The sequence below is a fragment of the Melanerpes formicivorus genome, unplaced genomic scaffold, assembly GCF_026170545.1.
Source record: "Melanerpes formicivorus ecotype bairdi unplaced genomic scaffold, bMelFor1.0.p_v2 SCAF_59, whole genome shotgun sequence".
Classification (NCBI taxonomy): Eukaryota; Metazoa; Chordata; class Aves; order Piciformes; family Picidae; genus Melanerpes; species Melanerpes formicivorus.
In genome coordinates this window covers 527,704-553,024 of record NW_027142411.1, presented here as the reverse complement: position 1 = coordinate 553,024, position 25,321 = coordinate 527,704, and the positions used below count along the sequence as shown (strand labels likewise).

At 38.7% G+C, this 25,321-nt stretch overlaps 1 protein-coding gene across 2 annotated transcripts in view; it reads right to left on the bottom strand.

The window, feature by feature from the left end:
- Window positions 1–779: 779 nt before the first annotated feature.
- The window catches only part of CDH8 (cadherin 8), a 168,889-nt gene continuing 144,347 nt past the window's right edge, over window positions 780–25,321 (bottom strand). For both annotated transcript variants that reach the window (XM_068161604.1, XM_068161605.1), the window contains 2 exons: window positions 4,336–4,587; window positions 780–2,884 (listed from right to left, as the gene is read on the bottom strand). In XM_068161604.1, the coding sequence (XP_068017705.1) occupies window positions 2,391–2,884; window positions 4,336–4,587 (746 nt within the window). In that variant the 3' untranslated portion in view covers window positions 780–2,390. The remainder of the gene's footprint in view (window positions 2,885–4,335; window positions 4,588–25,321) is intronic.

The following is a 25,321-nucleotide window of genomic DNA, read 5'->3' as shown; positions in this document are numbered from 1 at the left end:
AAATCAAACTTTTCCACTTACACTACTCTTAGCTTTGGCATGGCACTGCAGACCACCCTGGCACTTGGTGCAAGTGATTAGTGAGAAAGGGTGTGGCTGATTACCATCTGTTACAGAAATACATTTGATTTCATTGAAATATTGATGACTGCTTCTCTACTGTCTTTAGATTACTTCACTGTTTATACTATTACCAAAATTGCTAAAAAAGTCATTTGGACAGGTTTTTGTTTGTTAGTTCTATGTAGTATAGCTTCAATCAATTGCACACTTCATTAATTGCAATAAAGCCTTTATAATACATCTGCAAGTGGTGTCGGCGTATCAGTTGCTCACAAACTGCAGTCATTAAAACCAGCCACGCTGCATCTAAAGTGAAGTAAATGTTTCCATTTTAAAATACAGGCAAAACTGGGGGTGATGCATTAAGACATTTTTGTCTGCAGAACATACATTACTGAGGAGCTTAAGGGGAGGAGGCTGCTTTTACTAGCAATGCTTGAACAAAAAGAAGTGTGAGGTTATTTCTCAGCACAGCGCGGTGAATTCGACACACATAACTCCTGTGGTCACAGCCTGCTGCATATCTAATTCTGCAAACGCTGTCAAAAACTGCTTGAAACATTATCCTTTTTTTTTATTATTTTGACTTCAGTCAACTAATAAATAAATTAATTTGAAGGAGCTACCATCCCTCAAGAAACTGTGAAGTTATTCAGGCGGATTCCTTTCTGTGGTGCGCAGGTGAAACTGAAAGAAAAGCAATAACAAGAGGAGTATTTATAAAAATATATTTCACAAAGTAGGAAACAATACAGGAGTTTCTCTGAATACAATACACAGAGTAAATAAACAAACAATAATATAGCTCCCAAACAAAGTAGAAAATTAAAATGATTTGCATGTAATACGTAGTTTTATTATACAACTGCTACTTCTAAATGGCAAGTTTGCATTACAAATTGAGTATGCTTGCAGCTTCTAGTGTCGTTCTTTCTCTGTGTGCAAGAGCCCTGGTGCATCACTATGAGTATTATAGAAAAGAAATGCTAATAACATAAGCAGTAAAATTATGTACACACTGGTTCCTGCTCTAATACAGTGGAGAACTATAAGCATTTTTATTTATTTTTTTACTGTACTGTGTTATGTGTGGATTTCTAAAAGTCTAGAGTTTAAATATTCACATGAACCAGTTTACTTCCAGCTGTTTGTGCTTGTATTAAAAACACCAGGTACCAGATTTATAGAAGAAGATAAAAAACTGTCAAAAGTTTTCTCTGGGAAAGTTTTATTCCTGCCAGCATTCTCTCAAAATTCAGCTACTGCAAATGGATAGGTTACTGCTTGAACCTCAAACAATTTGTCATTTTTCTCTTCAAAATGTACATGTATTAAACATTCATTATATATAGAAAAAAAACCAAACAAACCCAAAATCAAACCAAACCAAAAAAAAATCTAACAGATATAATTTAGTTTTCTTCATAAGCTTACTCTATAGATTATCAGTCTTAATAAATAAAAGCAGTAATGGACATTGATAAAATATTTATTTCAAAGATTAAACAAATAAATTCGATCTTTAGCAATAAAATCAGCAGTTCTTTCATACAGGTAAGTCCATCCACTTTCACAGTTTCCTTTCAGAAGACGAAGCACAGGATTGATCCTTCTTCTAGAAAAAAAAAGATCCTTTTGTCAAGCAAGGTTTTGCAGCCCTGCCTCTGAATCTCTGCACATTAGTAGGATTTATTACCCATCACTGGAATGGATTAAGAACATGTGAATATTTTAAGGCTTGACACAATATTTAAAGATGATACTCAGTCTGTGGTTACATGGCCAACAATTACTGTATGTACAATGTATGGTCACTGCACAGCAGAAGCCAGTAGGAATTTACAATGCTATTTCTATTAAGCATTGCTAAGAAGACCAAGATATTGCTTTTAACATTTCTGTGGCAGGATCTTTGTTGGCAATGCAGAAACAAACGATTAGCTTTACACATACTGGCAGGAGCTACTGTTCAACAGCAAAATCCCTGCAAGTCCATTTTCTAAGAAAGCACCAATTTCTATTTGTTCTTTTCAATTCACTGAAGATAATCAAAGATCCCAATCTCCATCTTCAGAGTGGTCAAGTGAATATCAAATATCCAAAGACTTCTAGACACTCCACATACTTTACTTCACACTCCACAAGACTTAACCTCCTAACATATACTTTTTTTTTTTGGTTCAACATTACAATGTAGTTGATTTTATAGATGACTGGCGCTAAACTTGCCTCTAAAACAGAAAGCCACATTAGTTTTACCTAACAGCAGTGGCCCTAGAATATTACATGTTCGTTAAGTCAACAGTGAGAAAGTTTGTGATCCACTGTCAAGTTTCTTTGTCGCTTTCTCCAACTGAGTAAAGTTCTCCAAGTCTTTTAAAGCGAGGACCCCATTCGCTGAGGTAGTCAAAATTCTGATCTGAGTCTGATGCAGAGGACTCCAATGAGCTAAGGGAACCAGCCGCTGACCCTCGTCCTTCATAGCCATAAATCTGGATAGAGTCATATGGTGGAGCTGTGGGATCATTATCGGCTTCATGAAGCCTTACATTAATAAATTCATCAACATCAACACCATTAGGAACAGGTGCAAGACCCTGCCTGGGCATAAACTGCAGATCAGGTTTAATATCCTTACGAGGCAGAAATCCATTAATTCCATCGGGATTTTGCAAAGTTGCAATGTCAAAAGCTTCTGTGTCTTCTTCTCCACCTCCTTCATCATCATAGCGAATAATATTTTCCCTCACATCTTCATCATCTTTGATGATTAGAGGCTCATTCTTATGTCGTCTTAGTGTCACAAACAGCACCACAATGACTGCAAAGAAAGCACCACAGGCTCATTAGGTAAAAACTTCCAAAGTCTCAAAGCCCTACTGGTTAAGCACAGCTGTGGAAGGCGGCAGGTGGTAAGGGTAATAAGGGTAGAGAAAGGCTAAAACCCCTCTAACTCCAACCCCATTCAAATGGCAAAAATTGGATCAGAAGCTCTGGTTAGTCCTCTGCTTTTCCACCCTCTCTCATTTACATTGGAAGCCCAATTTGGTACAAGCAGCAAGGATATGCACATTTCCATTTCTGAGCCTTTAATTTAGATAACTTTTCCCTTTGGAAAAGTTACAAAGCTAGGTGAAGTCAAGCTACCATCATGCATTGAAACGTAGCCTGTAATGATCTAGATTATGGATGGAGTTTTCAAGAATTAGAGGGTGTTTTTCTGAAAACACAGGCCTGATGATAGAAGGAAATTGGCATTGTCTTTTATGTGCTGTAACAGGCACACTATATAACTGAAAAGAGAATGAGACAGTAAAGGAGAAAGAAAGAGCTTAGATACATCAGTTTGAGTATCATGGACAGATGCATAAAAAGCTCTAAATTGGTTATGTTGTTGTTTTTGTGGCTTAATGCTGAAAACTCAGTTACTGATGTAAATCTCAGTTACAAAGTGAAGCTGCAAAGTGCAGAAATAGTCCTCTTCCTTCACTGTTCTCTCCCTCACTTGCTTGATGTCATATACAAATGTTGTATGTTTTATTAAAATATTCAGGGCTTTTTATCTTGTGAAACTCTAATGTCTCTTGTGGCACTACAATCCAGAATAAACACATACAAGTCCTAGAATTATAGAATGGTTTTGTTGGAAGGGACCTTAAAGATCATCTAGTTCCAACCCCACTGCCATGGGCAGGGACACCTTCCACTAGACCAGGTTACTCAAGGCTCGGTCCAAACTGGCCTTGAATACCTCCAAGGAGGAAGCATCCACAACCTTCCTGGGCAGCTTGTTCCAATGTCTCACCACCCTTACTGTAAGTAATTTCTTCCTAATATGCAGACTAAATCTTCCCTCTTCCAGCTGGAAGCCATTGTCCCTCGTCCTATCACTACAAGCCCTTGTAAAAAGTTCCTTTCCAGCTCTCCTGTAGCCTCCTTCACATACTGGAAGCCCATATAAGTTCTCCCCAGAGCCTTCTCTTCTCCAGATACAAGATAACCATTTTCCATCACGTGCAGTATATATTGTGTTCACCTTACAGTTTAACAAACTTAATTTGATTTACATTTTCATTTTCATATTCCATAGCTGCTTCAGACTAGGACTTTGCTTTGAATGCTTTTGTTCAGCTCTTAGTACAACAGGGATTCAGCCCTGACAGGTCTCTCGGTACTGCTGCACATTACGTTGTCCTTCTCTGTGACTTCCTTGCTTACAGCCACCAGGAACCAGAACCATTTGTAACACCAGGCTGTGAACTGAATACATACCTAGCAGCAAAATGATGCAGGCTAATATTGCAATGAGGGCTCCCATGCTGAGTCCAATGGGCAGGACGTATGCTTCAACATTACAGGACTGGACAATGCCATCGCTGCTGCAACCACAGACTCGAATGGTCAGAGTGCTGGTGCTGCTCATGGGAGGATTCCCACTGTCACTGATTATGATTGGCAGGAGGTAAACTTCTTGCTTCTGCCTGCTGAATCCACTGTGCTTTGCCAATATGCTGAGAGTGTTATCTGGAAAAGGAAAAAGGTGCATTTTTCACGATGTAGAATAACTGCTAAACCCACAGCTTTTTCTTAGTGCCTTCAGAAAACCTCTGTACAAACACATTTGCACTTTATTAAACTCATTATACTGGCAGCAGCTGACACAGAAATCCTTCCCCTTTCTGTCTGGCTGCCAATACCCCAAATAACTGGGTGCAACACGGTAATTTTCTTGTGTTATGTGGTGTGATCATAGCAACCCCTCACTTTCTTTGCATATAGATGTTATCCCATCATGACTCATCACTGTTTTCCAAGTCGTAAAACTTCAACTAGTACAACAGAGAGCAATGAAATGCTAAAGTAACCCAAACTTAATAAAGCACATTCATCAATTAAAGCAAATGTTCCATGCATTGTAGGCAGAAAATGCTGTAAAAAATTCTTGGCTTTTTAATTATTATTGTTATTAATAAGCAATATAAAGACAAAGGAAAAGCTGAATGTTTTAAAAGTTGTAGGCCTAATTTTTGGCAATCTAAACATTTATTGGCCCTCCATAATGAAAACAGAAAAAAACCAGAGCAGAATAAGTCTCTTATGAAGGCAGCCAGAAGAAATGAGTCTAGGACATTCTTACCTCTACACACACACACATGCAGATACTTGATTTTGGGAACAGACAGAGGCATTCTGACTACCATAAAGAAATGTTTAGATCCAAACCAGTATTTTAAAATGCAGTGTTATATTCTTGTAGCCCTTCTTAGTAAGGATGGGTATTATTAAGGAATAAAGGTAGTTACAAAATATGATGATTAAAGAATGAAACATTTCTGAATCTTATCATATCCTCAATGAACATCAAGATATCAATCAGTAAGTAACTCCTACATTTAATTCATTACTGCCATAAAACAAAAAACAAAGAAAGACTATTTGATGTTTAAGCACATGGGGCAATTGTCTCGTACAAGAGAACACAGAAGTCTTGTTTTCCCATTCAATGATGAAGAAACTTAATTTCAGGAAGTTCCCTTCTGAAGTTCAGTCTTTGATTTTTCAGTCTTCCTGTATCCCCTCCATAGTGGAATCACCTACCAATCACACTTCAGCTCTCACTGTAAAGCTTCTTAATATGCATGACAGGCTATATAATAATTTCAGCACTTCTCTTAGCATTTACAGTTCATAACATGAAGATCAAACTCAAAATCAGCTACTTTATAAAGCAGCATAGACATGGCTACTTCATAATACCTTTGCAGAACAAAAAGTGTTCTTAATGATTTTTCTTTCCAGAAATCCTGATTTTTTATCTATTCAAGTTAGAAACCGTCACATCAAAAGTGATGGCACCCTGGAGCTGAATAAATAATCTAGCCCTTCCTTTTGCCCTTTTTAAAATTAAAGGAAGCATATGTGTTTACTAAAGAGAAATTTCAGGTATAAGCTCTTAAGAATTCTGACAACTCAAACAGGACCAAACTCCTTGATGATACTCAGCGTTCTGTGTGCCACTGTCGTGGTGGAAAAGTCAAGTATGTTTTAAGACAGTGATTAGCAGACATTTAGAATTAAGCAAAAACCCTTTGCTTCTCCTTCTTAGTTGAGTGTGTCAGAGATTTCAGCACATGTGTGCAAGTTAAACCACTTCCAGTGTCATGCTTGCTCTCTAGTTGAACTGCAAGGAACAAAGGAAAATGTTATGCTAGTAAAATCATACTGCAGCTAAGATATCCTGACTATCAGTGTGTGGCTTTACCGGGGCGACTACCACCCCAAATGTAATGCGTACAATGTACATTCTTTAGTGTTCTTTTCCTCCTGGACACCTCCACCCCTCCTTTTCAAACACTGAAAAATAAAATTATTTGGCTTCCTCCTGCAAAATTAAAAATACCGCAGCATAAATTGCATCCTTAATCCTTTTGCTTTAAGGGTTCAAAGGAGAAAAAAAGACCTACAAGGCTCAATTTCCAGCTCTTTGAGACAAATCCCAATCAGAAGTGTCACATCTGTAGTCATTTATTAAGAACTCTAGAGACTTTTACAACTATATTACCCAGTGACTTCTTGTGCTCTAGAAATCTGTACTTGTACAGATTGTTGCTTCAATTAAGCCTGCTCCAGTTCTCCTCTGTCTAAGATGGAGGAAAGGACTCATATGCAAGAAAGGTAAGACACCTGCTTCAAGAAGAAATGAAAAAAATAAGCTGCTTTTGTTGGTGACAGCTTCAGATCCCTCCCATCTTTCTGACACATTCACTGGTACTCTGCCTGCTTCAGAAAATTCTAATAAGCCAGAACTGGAGAGTAAAACAAAGTGAAAAGGAAGGGTACTATAAGAGAAAAAATAGAAGAAGGCAGAAAAAAAAAAAAAGAGAGAGGAAGGAGAAGGGATGGAGGAAAAATAGTGCCCATTCCTGCCAATTGGTGAAGCTATGCTGAGTATAAGATTGCTTGGTACCAGTAAGAGCTATTAATTCAAGTTCAAAAGACATGAGAGGAAGATAAGCAAGAGATTTGGGACATTAGCTGAACTATTTAAGTGTAAAAGAAGTTGCAATGGTTGAATAGTTGGTACTATATGAGAGGAGACGCAAGGCAAGGAGAGAGAAGAATAAACTCTCCTTTTTTAACAGAGGGGGATTTCGTTTCAAACTGCTGTGCTAGACTCCAGTTGAATGTGTTCTACCCAGGAAGAAATTTGCAATCAGAAGTAGTCAGTAGAATAAGGAAAAGGAAATTACCAAATTATTTTGTCAGTGGATGGCAAATGCTCAAATTTGACTTTGTGCAGCAAAAAATATACCTTGGTGTTGGTGGGGCTGTGACTCATGAGTGAAGAACAATGACTCTCTAACTGACATTTCAGTTGGCTCCTAGAACTTAAAAATACAACCTAGCAGCTGATTAGCAATAAGTTTCATTTATCTGGTTTGCTTTCTCTTCTTTGTGAACACTCCCCTCGCCCACAGATAACGAAACAGGGGGAATCTCCTCTAGGAACAACCTCCAGCACTGCTGCATGAATTAACTTGGCAGCAGGTGCTCAGCAGGAGGGTGGACAATCACTTTCCACTCATCTTTCCAATTAACCCACTGATCCTTCTTTGTAGCACTGTTCAGGTTATTTATTTATTCATGTTACTTTTAGCAAAACAAGGACAATTACACACAAGGGGGGGAAAAAGATAACTCCTCTCTGTTGATAAGCTCTGAGGTAACCTACCACAGGCAAGAGAAACACAAAGTCTTTACCTCCAGTCACTGAAGGGTATTCAGGGGTACTTTGCCACTCTCAACCAAATTTGGACTCCCTGAATTCTGTATCCTTCTATGAGGAGGAAAGGATTGAAGAAGTTCATTAAAATGCCAGAGACCTCTTAAATGCCATTTCGTTGATGGTCCACCAACCCCACAGGACGGCCTAGGAACTGTGCTCTGTCTTGCAGGCTTAAGGAATAGTGTAAGATAAGGGATCTTAATCATTGCTTTAACTTGTCAAAAATTTGTGCATGAGAGTAACACAGCTCCAGGAATGCATAATTACAACTTAGACCTGTAGCTCATTTTTACCTTTTATAAAAGAAAACCGAATCAGTGATTACTGGGTGACTCCCAGTGTTTGAGGCTTACAAGAGGATTTAAACAATGCTGAAAGAGACTGTTCGGGGAATAGCTCCCTCCCAGCTGGGACAAAGGATGACAATCCAGAAGGTCTTTACACGATGTCCAGTGTGATTTCCAGACAAAAGCAGTTTGAATAATCATAATCAAGGACCTGCTTACCACAGGGCCAAGTGCTCCCTGCAGATGCCCAAATGTTCTCAAGACCCATTGATCTCTTTTGAGGTTCTTGGATGAAAGATTTTGAGGAAAAGCATCTGTAATAATTGTAATACAAAGCCACTCTTGTATTTGCTAGGTATGAGTGACTTTAATGGGATTGACACGGATCTGGATGTGAAATTAGCGAGCAGGAGTCAACTTCTTCATCTTCCACTTTGTAAAAGAATGCATGTTGCAATTTTAAGTCAGATAATAAAATGGCAGAACAAAAGTGAAAAAAAAACACCAACAAAGCTGAAGCAGTCAGTTTACATCCAAGTGTCATTCCCTCTGCACACATTATTGCAATTCTTTAATTCCCTCATGGTTCTCTTTAATATATTGAGATCAGTGGACTTCCCCGCTGGGTAACCTTACACCTACATAGCTCTTTTCTGTCTTTCTTTTTTTCCATCCCTTTTATAATGTTCTCAGAAAGATCAAATCATTAATGGTATTAAGAACTTTGTGGTAGAAATTGGTATCTGTTCCGGATATGTTACTTATGCAAAGAAAGAATTTTAAGTGGAAGCTTTACAGCTGGAAGCACAAGAATGACAGAAATCAGTTTCTTCATGTTTATTAGAGCTAGCTTTTTTTTGTGTACTTTTTACTCTACCCCAGATTCTTTGTAATACAGAGTCCTTTGGCACAAGTAGAAAAGCAGCAATCTCCTTACTGTGATATTTCCTGCTTTTTTGATAATGGATAGACAAGGACAGCTCATTCATTTCCTTGCTCAATTCATATGTGGCAGCTATTCTCACATAAAAAAACTTGAAATAACAGAGTAATTGAGTTATTATCATGAAGGTTTCAATGGAAACTACCAAAGCAGAGGCAGAAAGCCCAAACTGTATGACATTCTCAGAAATGCTAGCTGTGTCATATTTAGCAGTCACCTGCAGATGCACTAGAAAACAACACTGAAGAGAATGCTAGGTAAGCATTTCAGCTTTTTCATGACTTCATTCATGTGTGTGCTGCTTACAATACTCACTATTCAGTGTTACAATGTTAAACACAGATCTTCCAGTTTTTGTTTTCTTCAAAATTCAAACCTAACAACAGCAAAATAGCAGAATACAAGGAAGGACTCCCCATCCCCATTTTAGAGATTGGGAACTAACTGAGTTGCCCAAAGTCACAGAGATCTCTCAAAAAGTATCTGTATGCATTCCATGAGCAGTAAACCATACTGCAATCAGTATTCTTTCGGATATTTTGTTATTAGTACTTCCCTTTCTATGGGGATTTACAACCCAAATTTATGGGAAAGGATTTACAACCCAAATGTATTTTGATTGGTAGCATTACACTGCAGCAACATGACCAATGAATGCAGCCCCAACAATTCACCATTTCCACCTCCAGGCATGGTGACTCCACCAGCCCGCCAAGCAGCCTGTTCCAATGCCTCACAACTCTTTCAGTAAAGACATTCTTCCTAATATCCAACTTAAACCTCCTTTGGCACAGCTTGAGGTCATTACCTCTTGTCTTGTTGTTAGCTACTTGAGAGAGGAGGCTAAAACCAGTCTCACTACGACCTACTCTCAGGTGTAGAAAGATATAAGGTCTCCTCTCAGCCTCCCTTTCCTCAGGATGAACAATCCCAGCTTCCTCAGCCTGTCCTTGTAAGACATACTCTCCAAACTTAACTGTTTTGGTAGCATCTTTTATTCTCATAATTACAAAAGCAGTGGGAAAGAATATTCATGACCTGCTTTCTGATCTAGCACAATAACCAGAAAAGACAACTCAGAGCACACCCTCATCACTGTCATCTTGTAAAAGAACACCATTCATCAAGGGGCCCTGAGCTGAAAAAATTGTCTTCATGTTTCAGATTACCCTTAAATACAAGTTAGAAGCATCAGTTTCTTGCTTCCAGGAGAATGCAGCTGAAATGCTTTGAGAGGTACATCTCTGTTTATGTAAGACAGGGTTTTGTTTGGGGTTTGTTTCTGCCTTCGGCTGTAACACTTTTTAAAGGAATAACTGATTAAAAGGGGACAGTTTGGGGTTTGCATTTTACAAAATGCCAGTCATTAGCAGATGAAAAGTAATTTGAACACGGATAGGCACAACAAACATTCATATGAGAAGTCATCTCTGTATATATGTTAACATAGATCCTGACACTGACAGCGTGCAATATTTTACACATGTATTACAAGATTGCCCTTCGTGACCGTCTCAGACAAAATTCTGTTGAACAGCAGTTTAAAGGGGAGATGACCCTTTGCCTAATCTGTATGGTAAAGGCATAAATGTTCTACTCAAGCAAAAGGCTTATAAAATAATCTGAAAATAAAAAGATGCCATTTTTATAGCACCTTTTGTCTGATTTATGATAGCCAAACCATATGGGCAATGAAGCATTTGCAGGTAGCTCAAAGCGACCTGCTTTTCATGAATGTCAAAAATTTGTGATGTCTTCAAAAGAGCAGATTGATGACTGCTTTCAAATTTGATAGCAGAAATCAGGTTCAAAAGGAAAAAAAAAAAGGGGTATTGTGCTATAAAAATTCAGCTGATGGATCAAACTGTCTCTTCTGCACCATGGTAAGTCGCAAGCCCTACTAACATACTTGATGGCAATACACTAAACATTCCTGACACATTGGCAAACACCAGAATGGATTTTTGTTGTTTTAGAGGCTTGGACATTCTGTAATCCCTTAAAACACCAGTAAGAATAGAATAGAATAGAATAGAATAGAATAGAATAGAATAGAATAGAATAGAATAGAATAGAATAGAATAGAATAGAATAGAATAGAATAGAATAGGAGTCCAGACCAGGTTGGAAGAAACCTTCAAGATCATAATCTCCAACCTATCGTCCAACACCACCCAACCAACTAAACCAACTAACCCATGCAATCAAGCACCCTATCAAGTCTCCTCCTGAAAACCTCCAGTGATGGTGACTCCACCACCTCCTCGGGCAGCCCATTCCAGTGGGCAATCACTCTCTCTGTGTAAAACTTCCTCCTAACCTCCAGCCTAAACCTCCCCTGGTGCAGCCTGAGACTGTATCCTCTTGTTCTAGTACTGGCTGCCTGGGAGAAGAGACCAACCTCTGCCTGTCTACAGCCTCCCTTCAGGTAGTTGTAGAGAGTGATAAGGTCACCCCTGAGTTTCCTCTTCTCCAGGCTAAGCAACCCCAGCTCCCTCAGTCTCTCCTCACAGGGCTGTGTTCCAAGCCCCTCACCAACTTTGTTGCCCTTCTCTGGACTCATTCCAGCAAGTCAACCTCCTTCCTAAACTGAGGGGCCCAGAACTGGACACAGTACTCAAGGTGTGGCCTAACCAGTGCAGTGTACAGGGGCAGAATGACCTCCCTGCTCCTGCTGACCACACTGTTCTTGATGCAGGCCAGGATGCCATTGGCCCTCCTGGCTGCCTGGGCACACTGCAAGAACACGGGAAAAGAAGTATTTAATGGGAGAAAACCTACTGCTGAGGAGAAATATTGGATAATGTCACAGGTTTTGCATATATATTACTTTTTAATTAGTGTATTTATTTTTAACCAAGTGGTCAAAATAATAACAGCTTATGCCAGAACATTGGAATCAACTAATTAAAGAGAAAAAAAACCAACCAACCAACCAACAACACACAGACAAAAACAACCCCAAAAAAACCAAACCAAACCAAAAAACCCCAACCAAAACAGCCAAAAACCAAACAGAAAACCCTCTGAAGACATTTTCAGGTCATGTAGTCCTTTGCAGAAATAAGTAAAAGTGCTGGTGGGAAGCCAAGTAATATGGAATCATGTAAAAGAATGTTAGAATTCCTTGGAAAGGGGAATAACCATGGTAGTATCACTGTGATGCAGAACTTACAGTAAATAAATCCTTGGCAGAACAAAAAAACCCAGGACAAATTAATAGCAAAGGGATGGAATAAGCATTTCCTCCCTCCCTTTGTCCTCTTAAAACTGTGAACTTTAGATAATAGTCTGGATAATTTCTAGTTCTATTCCTTTGGAAAAGTCTGAACTTTAGATAATTGTCTCTTAAGTATTCTAAAACTTTCCTTTGACCTTTAGTCCAGCAGAGCTATAATCAAACACATCTATATGGTCACTTGCAGTCTAGCAGCAACTGTTATATTTTGTACCTTGGTTTTTAACCCACTGAAGGAAGGATAGAAAATCCCTGCTGATGCAACCATGATGCAGAAGTATGCACTGAGTCCAAAACAATACTTTTCCCTTTTCTTTTTAAATTGTTAATAGGGAAGATAAATAATTACAACACAGAACCTCTCTCTCTTCTTAATTTACAGATACATATGGCAAGTCAAAGCAGGAAACTTTGGGCTCTGGATCTGTTTAAGCTACACAGTTACGACAGTTGTCAGAACTGTAGCCAACATACCTGATTTTAATCTTGCCTGCTCTGATGTTATACCCATTTATCTCTTCTGAATCCCCTGGTGCCAGTTATGATTGACACTCCCGTAAGCTGGAGCAAATTCAGGCCGGTGAAGATGTAAGATATGCTAAAACAGGACTGGCTTTTGCCTCTCATTTTTCTCTTCTGTATTCAACAAGCCAGTCACAAACTTGTTTACTAATAATCACATTGCTTTGACATGCTTTACTTTATTCGGATCACATCACTACATGGCATGTGCATTGAATGTTACATCTGTAAAGCCTAAGAATTATTGCAGGTTGCCAAGCTCTGGTGTAGAAAGAGAGATGAAATGGCTGTCAAATGTGCTTAGCATTAAAAATACATTATTAACACAGCAATTTGCATAGACTGATGAATCATTTTTGAAATCTACATATTCTAGTTAATTCTATTATATTACTTTAACCAAAAAGCAATACCATGTTTTATAAGGCTTCCACCACATAATGGCTATATTTGGCATTTGCACCAAGAACTCTCTGTTCCTGTGTTACCAGATTTCAACAAGATGCTGCAAAGACAAATAAAATAAAATAAAACAGGGGTGGTGGTGGTGGCAAAATCTCCCAAGGCTTTGCTATCTGTGCTTCCCTTTAGGGATACGGGATTCTTATTCTTTCAAAGAACATGGACTTGTAAGTGCAGTCTAGGAGGTGAAATTAATAAAAGCCCCTCAGGTCACTGTGAGATTTACAGTTTGACATTCATTTGTGGTTCTCTTATGTGTAAAGCTAAGTCTCAAGCAGATTCAATGACATTTATAGTACTTTGGGTAGGTGATGGAAGAGCTCCAAGAGTGCCATCATATGTTCATCACCTTCCTCGCTTCACACACATTCTTACCTCAGTGACTTCTAGAGTCTGGAAAAGTTCAGAATCTTCACAACTATGAAGACAATCTCAGATGTTTTAAGTGAATCTTTCTTTCTAGAGTGCAAACTATGAATACCACAGCAAGAAACCCAAAACATTTTGATGTTTAAATGTGATTTGTTCTTGGCATTTAAGTGAATTTCACAGTGAGCACCTTAGCATCCACTTCTCCATGCCATGACGATTGCCTCTTCTGTTCTAATAATGTATGGAACACACACATGCCCGTGGTCAGAATTTAGAACAATTTACTAGCAGATCATCTAACACACCTTTAAAACTGAATGTGGAATTGGGCATATCAACAATATCGAAGTCAGAAAGCCAAATTCAAGCCACGCCAGTTATTTCTATTACATTATGGATACACATGTGTGTGTGTCTATGTGTGTGTCTCTCTCTATATATATAAATATAATGTTCACTTTGAAATACAGAGGCAGAAAGCAATGAGCAGACTACTCAAAAACCAGCCAGCACTTATTGGAATGCTGAGTGCCTGTAGTGGTGTAATAAAATCTTGTCAGCACTCCCATTACAATATGCCAATTTTCAGGGGTTTGTAACTCTGACATAACAACCTACTATGTGGAGAAATTTAGAGTGTGTACCCTCTGCCAAAGAACACAGAAAGAAAAATAGGACTCACATTGGATGAGGCATTTCAAGTCAGAGAATAAATATAATTGTAAAAGTGACTTAGTATTTCCTTGAGCTGGTGCCACATAAGACAAAAACGTGGCTTTCATTGCAAAAAGTGTCAAATCCTGCAGGTCCTGTACATGCAGAACTCCCTTCTCACCGAGAATCATTTCTGTGAGAGAACTGAAAGCAGTGCCATTATACAGTTTTGTTAATGTCATCAAGAGTTATATTAGCTTTTTGCCATTTCAGAGACTGAAATGCTCTGGTGTAAGATTGCCCCTGGGCACACAGGCAGCATGATAATGACTTTTTTAAGATGCTCTCATATGCAGATTACATATAACAATAACAATTTGTTACCATCAGGCCATTAATGACAGTAATTTATGCCTCTGTCTTACACCCAAAGTATACACATAATGGCTATGTGCACACCTCTCAATGAGGATGTCTCCTGTAGTGAAGACTAATGGTCATTTGGAATGCAGGGAATAGCAAAATCCTTCCAGAAAAGAAATTTCAGTAAGTGAGAGAAACAGTTACCAATCTATAAAGTGGAATGGATTGTATGAGGTTTTCAAATGAAGCATTTCAGATATTCTTGGATGTATTTCTGCATACTTTGTAAACACGACACAGAGAAAAGTTGGCACAGCCAGAAGTCCCAAACTAGCATACACAGATTACTGAGAATCAAAGCAGGGGTACAGGAACACACAAGCATACACCTTTAGATTTCAAGACTGGCTTACACTGCAAGACCCATGCTACGTGACACAACACACAACTTGGAATGAAGGAGGAAAATGTTAATAAATGTTAACATTTGACTTTTCATAGAATCAGTGAATTGTTTCAGTTGAAAACCTAAGACCACCATGACCATTAAACCATGATTAAAACGTGTCCTAAAGCGTACTGTCCGCATGTTTCTTGAACACCTCCAGGGTGTTTACCTCACTGCTGTAAAGATATTATAAAACCAGAGCTTATATTAGTAAACATCTGCAAACTATAGCATCAGTGCATAAGATGCTCTATATTTTCACAGAATCACAGAATGGTTGAGACTGGAATGTCCTCTGGAGGTTATCTGTACCACCCCTCTTCTCAAGCGCAACTACCTAGAGCCCAGGACAATGTCCAGGCAGTATTTTGAATATCTCCAAGGATGGAGATTCTGCAAATAGTCATAAAACCTTTGTTAGTCCCAATTAAAATATATGTGCAATAAAGCAGAACACATCTTATTTATTCTCTTCCTATCAACCAGAGAGGAGGCAAGGCACAAATGCATAGTGCGTCCCTATGCTAAAGGAACAACTTGCATATACAGTCTTCTACTTCATGACAAAGAGCCTGACAAAGTACAACTAAAGTGTACAGGCAGAAACTGCAATAACCACATGAAGCAGGATCAAGCAGAAATAGAAGAGAGTAGGCAGTTCTAGTAACAAAGGAGAATACACCTTCGTATGCTGAAACCCCCTCCATGAACGTGAAATAAACCCAACCTTAAATAACCAAAAAGGAGAGCAGTAAAAAAAAGATACCCAAACCCAACCCAATGAAACAGATACTTTGAGGAAGCTGCAGGTTTCCTTACTGTGAAAAAGAAAAGAAAAAAGATAAACAGTCTTAGACCAGAAAAAGCTAGGTGCTTTATACAAAGTTTTGAAGCAAGCAGATCTCCTACATAGACTGCATTAGAACTTGTGGGTCTTGCATGTCAGCAGACACGACAGAAGAGATAGTAGATTTGTTATTAAAAACTACACTTTTCTCTTTTGAAAGTAGAAAGCATTAGTACAAAACCAGAAGTTGTCATGTTGTGGGACAGACAAAGATGCTACAGAAGGAGATGTGGTGTAAAACTGACTCTCAGCTACCTTTGTATTTAGTACTCCAGCTTATAGCAAAGGTGTAACAACTGGGCTCCACCGTTTCCTTCCCTGAGCTGCAGAATGACTTCTACATGTTTTCAAGCTGGAAGTTTCAGAAGAACCCAAAGAGACACCATAATGCACTCCTGAAAATTCTCAGTCTTTACTAATCCATAGGGAGCTGCTAATAGGTGCCATTAATGTCACACGTGAGGATCAGATCACGTTTTCAAAGAACATCTGCGGTGCACGCATGGCACGATGACAGGCACAGCGAATAAACGACTTGTCCCAAGTCATACAGGAAACCTGTAGTCAAGCTGTACAAAACTATTCTGAACTCCAGAACAGTTCTTTAACCCCATCACTTCTATACAGTGCCCTCAGATCACAATGGCTAAACCTTTATTGGGGTGAACCCTATATAATTCCCAGAAGGGTCACCAATAATGGATGAAAATGTTATAGAAAGTGGCATGACAGAGTTAAGCAAAGGTAGGGAGTGACAAGTTCAAAAAGGCTACCTGAAACAGCTTTCTTTTATTTCTTAGTAGTTCTTATAACCTAGATTTTAGTTTTAATTTTAGGTGAGACTGAGTGAAAGTTTCTTAACCTCCCTCCCCAAACTCCAAAAGTTCTATGGGTTTTTTTTCCTATAAAATCAATGTGAAACTGTTATGTAATTTACTACAGTCTAAATTAAAGAATAAAGTCAAGTGTTCATGTTTCAGACAGTCCAACACTCTACAGAACACAGCAGTCAGTGATTATTATTGATGTTCCTTTTAAGATTTACGCCTGCAACATCTAATTCCACTCAAAGCTCCACAGATAAGACTTTATTCCTGACTTATCCCTTATTATGGAATTAGATGTACGAAAATATTATAGTATTAGAGTTACTGCTCAAGAATGTACATAGCCCTTAGCCTATAGCAATAGTGAAGTTTACTTATTTGAGCCCACAATCAATTTAGGCCAAGCTGGGCTGATCTAACTTTGCTACCTCAATATAGGCAGGCAGCTACGACTGCTTAGCTGTAATTCGACTGTGCATCCGACCACATTACCTTCGAAGGACCCCACCAGCTCTCCCTCTTAAACACCATCAAGCAGACATCTGGTCCTTTTCTTGAAGTTCTATTTATCTCTCCCTAACAAGCTGGCTTATTATTTCACTTCAAACAGGGGCCCTTCTTCACTCCCTCTATAATCAGCACTGATTACCAAGACTACACATCCTATCATTTTAGGATATGCAAACTCTCTCTCCAGACTAGACAGGTCAACTTCTGTGTTTCAGTTATTTTCTGCATTTGGCTCAGCATGTAAGATCTTTGCATTCAGTTAAATTGTGTACTCTACCTCTTTTCTGGCCTCTGAAGGGACTGCTTTCTAGGCATATTTATTATATAAATATTAAACACTAATAATTACATAAATATATGGCTAATTACTGAATGCTTGCCAAACAGAATACATCCTAATTAGATATAATAAAATGAAGCCCAACAAAGTGACTCATTTCACAAGGCCACCCATACAAATTACAAAATCACAAGTTGATGGGGAAAGTACTGTGTTACCAGAGAAAAAAAGGAAAAAAGAGAAGAAGACAACCCAACCAACAGAATAAAAGCTTTATGTCCCTTGTTCTGAGGTGAGGAATCATTACAAATTTCTGCCTGCCTTCAATTTGTCACTACTATATTTGCACTTGCCAGGGAAATGCAGCCCATTCTTGAACAGTCACCTCCCCAAAGGAGCAAGGAGGAAGTGAAAGGGTATGGAACGAATGTGACCATACCATAAAGGTTCAGGAAAACACACAGACACAGAATTAATGTAATTGTCAATGTAATGGTCACCTCATAGGCAGGATGACTGTGATTCCAAGAAGGATTCTTTCCTGTGTAACATTTCTGTAATTGCTTCAAAACACGATGCAAATTGGAACATGGTCTTTGTCTTTTTAATTCACGTTGTAATGTTAGCTGTGCAATAGTTTACCAGACAAGCCTTGAGGCTAACTGTGAAAAATTAATACCTTCTGTTTCAATAGAGGAAACATGTGCAAATAGTCTGTATGCTTTATATCTGTTATAATGACAAAAGGAGATTTTTACTAATCAAAGGAAAACTTAACAGCCAATATGTGATGATTCCAGCTTACATTGTTTTCATTTTTAGCCTGTTTAGATTCTTTCTCTAGTAGATGAGAGTGGTTTTTTTTTTTTTAATCTTTATTACAAGAGAAACATTAAAATGGTATTCCCATCCAGTTTTTCATTAACTGACAAAAGAAAAGTACAATTACAGCAACTAATAAATTAATTGCTATTTCCCCTCAACAGCCTGTATTCAGTCCATGATAAAGCAAATTCCATAATGAAAGATTCCCTAATGAGAGTAAAAAATGAAAGAAGAAGAAAATCAATCTTGTGCCAGATATACTTAGAGAGAAACCCCAAATATTCAAACCAATCCAAAACCTAACAAGTAGGTAAAAACAGAAGGGCACTTCTTAAGATGCAGTATGCCTCTAGCAGGTAATACATTGAAGTGGTGATGGGACAGAGGTCCTACCAGAACCTTCAGCTCCATTATTCCTCCTACTCACTGAATTAAACCCATTTAGAAGAAATCATAGTCAGTGCATTGTCCATGAACATTTCCACAACAGGAATTGTTTCCTGCAGAAAATCTGGAGGAATTAGATCCACCCATGTAACCAGAGGAGATACTTGGGCAGAAATCATAGCATCTTAGAATGGTCTGGGTTGGAAGGCACCTCCAAAGGTCATCTAGACCAACTCCCTCTGCAGTGAGCGGGGGCATCCTCAACTAGATCAGGTTATGCTGAGCCCTGTTGAGCCTCAGCTTGAATATCTCCTTGAACTACCTCCCTGGGCAACCTGTGTCTTAACACAATTTCAGGAGACAGTTGATTAAAACTCTGGATATTTATCTCCAAACATTTTAGATTCACTTATTTAGAGATGCTATTATGAAATACTTTTGAAGTCCTAGAAGGTAATTCTCATGGGTGCTGTTAGCTTTCAAGGAGCTATGTTTTCTAAGCACTTAAGGAACCTTTGAAAATTAAAGGGCTATCGTAGCAATGTTTCATTAGAGGCAAATTCCAGAGAGATGGTACTGAGGGGCTTACTGTTGTCCTGACAGCACTTAGTTGGGTAGTTTCATACTCATTAAGAACAGTGCCTTTCTGTCTGCTAGGCACTTCAGTTTTGAGACCCTGATTTAATGTTTATTTTCTCCATTATGTGTCTGAAATTAAGTCACACTGAAGATTGAATTTGTTCTTATGGCTGTCATTTCTTTCATCCAAGTTCTGTATTATTACTAAACCAGCATTATTTTTCATGCTAATTTGCTGACCAAACTATTTTCCTCTTCCCTTTCGTCTTCATAACCTTTCCTCCTTTACTTAGTGTTTCAAAGATGTGGCAGTGTTGCTCAGCTTTATTTTTTTTTAGTATTAGCATGGAATTAAACAAATAAACTGGAAAAAGAGGGAGAAGTCTGTTACACTGTCTGAGCACGATGAAACTCCAACAGCAGGAAAATTCACAGCTGTCCAATCCCTCTCCTCATCGTGAGTAAGCACTGTCGGTACATATGGTGCACAACACTGACCTCAGATCTTTTTCACTCAGATTGCATCTGGTTCTTAATTAGTTTGATTTATAAAATGAAGCATAATTGACGCCTTTGCAACATTATGTTGCTAGCAGCACAAATAATAAATTAAGAATCAGGAAAGTAAAAGTCTCTTTGGTCATGTATGCATAATAGCATGCTGCAGATATATGGCATTATCCTGTATTTCAGCACTCATGTTTTATGGGGTTTGGGCTGGCTCATGCTTACATCAATGTTCTTGCAACAGCTATGTAATTGTGACTGAGTGAGATGATTAACAAAAAAAGGGTCCTCTCTGCAAGGATGTGAAGCTGTGGAAATTAAGTCTTATTTTGCAGTGTCTCTACACAACTCTTCTGTAGCTGCCTGAAAGTTTGTATTTGTATTCTTGAAAAGAAGCTGTCATCAGAGAGCTGAACTAAAGCAGGACTGAAAGGTTAAACAGCATTTGGAACAGACATGCTCCCAGAGAAACACTTTGCCAGTTACAAAGCTACAAAAAGTACAGACGTGCTGGGGAACACAGCAGAGCTGAAGAAGAGCCTAAAGATGCCTAAAAGAGGACAATCAGCTTACCAGATGGCCCCCTCCTTGCTGGTTCATTCGTCAGGTTGGCCTGTCCAGTTGAATGAAGCCTTGATGGATCACATCTGGCTTAGGGCGGAGGAGAGAGGGAATCTGTCTGGAGCCCTGCATCCTGAATACAGGAGAGGAGTGAATAAGGTTTCAGATGGACAGAATAGACAGAAGGGTCAAAGTGGGGAGGAGCTTGGTAGCTAAGTTAGCCTTTGAAGAGCTGGTTCTATTTTCCTGACATTCAGTTTCAGCTAGAGCAGCTCTGTGCACCAAGAAGGATTCATCTCTTTAGCCTACTGAAGTGGTGAAAAGCACATAACCATTGTAAGAAGGTGTAAATCAACCAGACAGGGCTAAAAACTATGTTTGCAGAGGAACTGCACTTAGTCTTCTTTTGTTCTGTGGTTCTAATTAGAAGGGAATCCAGGAAGAGCACTGATCTGCATGCAAGAAGAAAGAAGGGAAGGACAGCAGAAGCAGGTGTCAGTGAAGAAAGTGGCACACAAAGGACTGGAGTGGAAAAGTGCTGGTTTTCCATCTACATTAATATAATCTTTGCTTCAAAAAATAACATCACACCTTTCTATGCCAGGGAAGTTTCAAATGGCACTCGATTGATATTCAACATCAAGGCAAAACAGAACATCAGGGAATAATGGAACAGTCAATAGTGACAACAGTAAAGAAAGAAGGGGGAGAGGAAGCAGGAAGCTATCAGGTATGAAAGATATATACTGAGAATATTTTCATGGATGTTCTCAGACCAGATGGGCTAACACTACTGTAGCATGAGAAAGTGCAACCTTGCTAGGACCACAGAATGGTATAGTAGAAAAGAGTTGAATATACTACTTCAACTGCAAGGTGAACTCGTACAATGGAAATGAAAATGAATTCAGTGTCTGGCAGGACAGAACTTCTGAGCATTACTGGAATGCACTGAGGCCCCTCGATAATATCATCATTAACTTGAAATTCTACTAGGCTTCTAGAGTTTGAAACTAGTCTAAAGATCTATAGTGCCGACTTCCACAGCTCACATTGCTTATCACTTCATCACTAGCAGAAAGGGCTCATCTTTTGGAGTCTTTAGACACAGCTTATTACCTCACAGGATGACATTACATCTTAGAACTCAGACAGATATGTAAGTTACAAAATTGATTGCTTTTCCTACAAAGTATGATCTAACATAGTTTCTGATCCAAAGCAGTTTCAATCAGGTCAATCGTCTAACGACTGTGACTGAAGGAACCTGAGTATCATAAATGAGGAACTGCATTTCCTCTGCTATAAAAACAAATTATTTTAGGGCCTTGACACTTAGCGCCTAATACAAGCACTCACCCCAGGAAAAGTATTTGCCCTGGCAGGATATCATTTCTTGCATATTAATCAAGTGGAAGCTAGAATCTCTCCTTTCCTTTTAAAAGCCATGATATCCCTGCCCGCCTACTCCAACAGTGAGGGAGATAAGGCAGCACAGTGTACTCTTATCACCACACAACCAAGTCATTATTCTTACTGGCTTTCCAGCACACAGACCAAGACACACTTGAGATGTTATTCTTATAAAGGGACTTGGGCCCAGCAGTGTAGTGTAACTTGTAGGTCTTCAGTAGAATGTGGTAGTTGAGGCCTGTAAAAGAGATTTTGCTTTTAACTGAGAAAGGAAGTATGCATCCCAAATAAAAATAGGAGTTTTATGAAATACAATTTAATGTTTCAGTGGTCTGAACTAAATTGCTTCATGAAGCTCAGATACCTAAACTGTCACAGGATTAGTTTTGATAACACTTAGACTTTCTGCTCAGCAAAATACCAACATCTTTATGTTTTCTTGGTTTAAAGTCTATGCTTACAATTTTTAGCATAAAGAAGCAAAAACCCAATTTATTGAACAAACCCTTTCAACCACACTAAAAAAGGAGATACTTCAATAATTTTACATTAACAATTTCATTATTAACTACATCATTCATAAGAAAGAAATCAATCATCTGAGGTTGTTCAGGTGTCCTCAGTTTATACAAATGTTGAACTCTGCTATTTGAACAGCTCCAGTTTTAATGCCATGCTGAGAAAAAGATTGATAGTATGATATTTCTAATATGTTTTTTTTTTCACACTATGAACACTCCTGGAGAAGCATCATGTGTGCCTGTGGATGGCAGATTCTGGCATACAAGTGCCAGGGTATATATTAATTTGTGTTTGTTGCTTTTTAATACATTGGAATACTTTATTTCTAACCTTCACACAATGCATCGTGCTACACAAGTATCCCCTGTGATTTCTGGTAGCAAATCTATGCCTCTTGAGAGATGCTGTTCAGTGCTGTTTCCTAGCTTATGCAGCATATTCTTTTTTCAATGTCAAACTTCTAGACATTATTCCTTACCACTAATACTGACAGGCATGGCAGAAAAATATTTAACTGTAGGATACAGGACACACCTCTGATCGTGTCACTTGATTTTACTTTCCATGAAAACCACTAGGAAGGATATGACTTGGTGTGTTTCAGAGTTGCCCTTTGAAAGTCTAACTCCTGATATATAAAAGAAGTGAGGATGATAATAAAAGACATTAGAAATATATAAGCATGTGTTTCCCCTTGAGAACTGCCATTATCAAACACCCTCTGGCATAGACGGCAGCTGGGCCACAAAGTTTCCCAAGGCTCTTGAAAAACTGCATGAAACTGCAAAAATGTACAAGGATTTACTGCTCATATCCAAGGGACCATATGGGTGCTATTATTTTAGATGTTCATTGTACATCCATCAAGAAATGATGGGTTTAATGATGTCCTTGCTAAAGCAATTTGTACCTGAGGTTACCGGGTTAACTTCGGAAATGGGCGAAGTGAAAGGAGGGCAATGGAATAGCAGTGCCACCTCTTAGCTCTCTTAGTTATATATCTGGGAAGAAAAGTCAATCAAAAAACACAGGAGCTTTAGCTGGCAGCTGAGACAATGGCAGAGAGACCTACCGAGAAATGCCAAGAGAAAGTGATTCAGGGAACGAAACTCATTTTAACACAGGAGTTACTCTTGTGGGAACAAAAGACTCACCCTCCAAGTATACATTTGACAGGCTCTGCTAAAAATATTTTCAGGGAAAAGATGTGGGGAAAAAAGAAATCCAAGCTTTATTATATTAAACACACAGTGACACACATGTACTTTCAAAACGAAGCAATGATGATCATCTGGCTTTATTATCTGAGCTATCTAAAAGAGAGGTTGCATTTCTTTGTCTGCTCCTGCTGTTTCTAAGTAGTTTAGAAACACTTGTTTATTAATTGTGAAGAGGTGATGAGAAATAGAAAATATTGGAAGATAAGTTGTGAACAGGCATAGAATGCCATGCAAGACAGTTAGGGATTGATGTGATTATACCAGGTTATTCCCTTTCAAATAGGTGACACATTGCCTATACTTTTAAGAAGGCACAATGAGGACATAAATGGCAGATCAAACTTGATGGATGGAAAGAACAGAAGAAATGGACATTTAAATATGAAGAGCCTTGCAGCAGTAGCATGTATTGTAGGTATGATAATCTAAGCATGGCTGAGAATATTGTTTATTATAGAGACCCAACAGAACAGTTCTTCACTGAAGTGTATATCATAGAATCCTAGAATGGTTTGGGTTAAAAGGAACCTTAAAGATCATCTAGTTCCAACCACCATGCCAAGGGCAGACACCTTCCACTAGATCAGGCTGCTCAAGGTATCATACAGCCTGGCTCTGAACATCTCCAGGGAAGGGCCATCCACAACCTCCCTTGGGCAACTTGTTCCAGTGCCTCACCACCCTCACTGCCCTTAATCCTATCTACACTACAAAACGTTTTTACAAAGCCCTTCCCCAGCTCTCCTGTAGCCCCCTTCAGGTACTGGAAGGCTGCTATAAGGTCTTCCCTTCTCCAGCCTGAGAAAACACTGCAGTTTTAAAAGAAAATACCCTCTTTACTAAGCACTCATCAAAATGTTTGGCTCAAATTCTGAGCTCAAATCACCAGGTAGGCATTGAATACCTTGAGGAGAGGGGACTTCATTTCTGCAGAAACAAAAACACATGCCATTAAGATTGTTCTCTTCATCCAAAGATAAGGCCTGGCCATGTTCCAAACAAACCTGTGGTTGCTTCTACTCCATATATCCCACTATGAGCTATGCAATACCACATTTCTACAGTAAAGATGCACCACTTCTTCTGTCTGAAGAGCTACTGCATCCAAAGGCACCATAAAACATTTGATTTGGGGTTTATTCCATTAGGAAACAGAATCTGGCATAAGCAAAATGGAAACATCTTTTGGGAAAAGCTTGAAGTCTCTTTATGGAAAAGATGTATTTGCTAGTTTTTGAAGGCAAAAATTGCATTGGCAGCATATCAAAATGTTTACATCTGTGAAAGCACTTTTATCACAAAATTCTGCCCTCTCTTGAACAACCTGAGGAAACCAGAAGAGCATTAGGAATTCACTGCTGAAAGCAGGTATTGCTGTGAGCATATTGTTTGGGATGCAGGAGACTGGCATTAGATTTTAAGTAACTCTTTGTGGAGACCACTCACCTGAAAAAAAGACTGTCAACATATGCTAGTTCCATTGCCAAAGGTCTCATTTCAATGTACTGATGCCACGGCAGCACAAAATCCTTATCAGATATCTAAATTCCTGTCAGTTTTTTGTAGTTTGTTGTGATCCTACAGATTTCAGAAGGGTTAATTTCCTTCAGAGAAGGAATCTATAATACATTGCTGGTGCGTATCAACACCTGCCTAAGCATCAGATATTTTCATCTGAAGTTTTAGGCTTTTTCTGCGTGTCAGA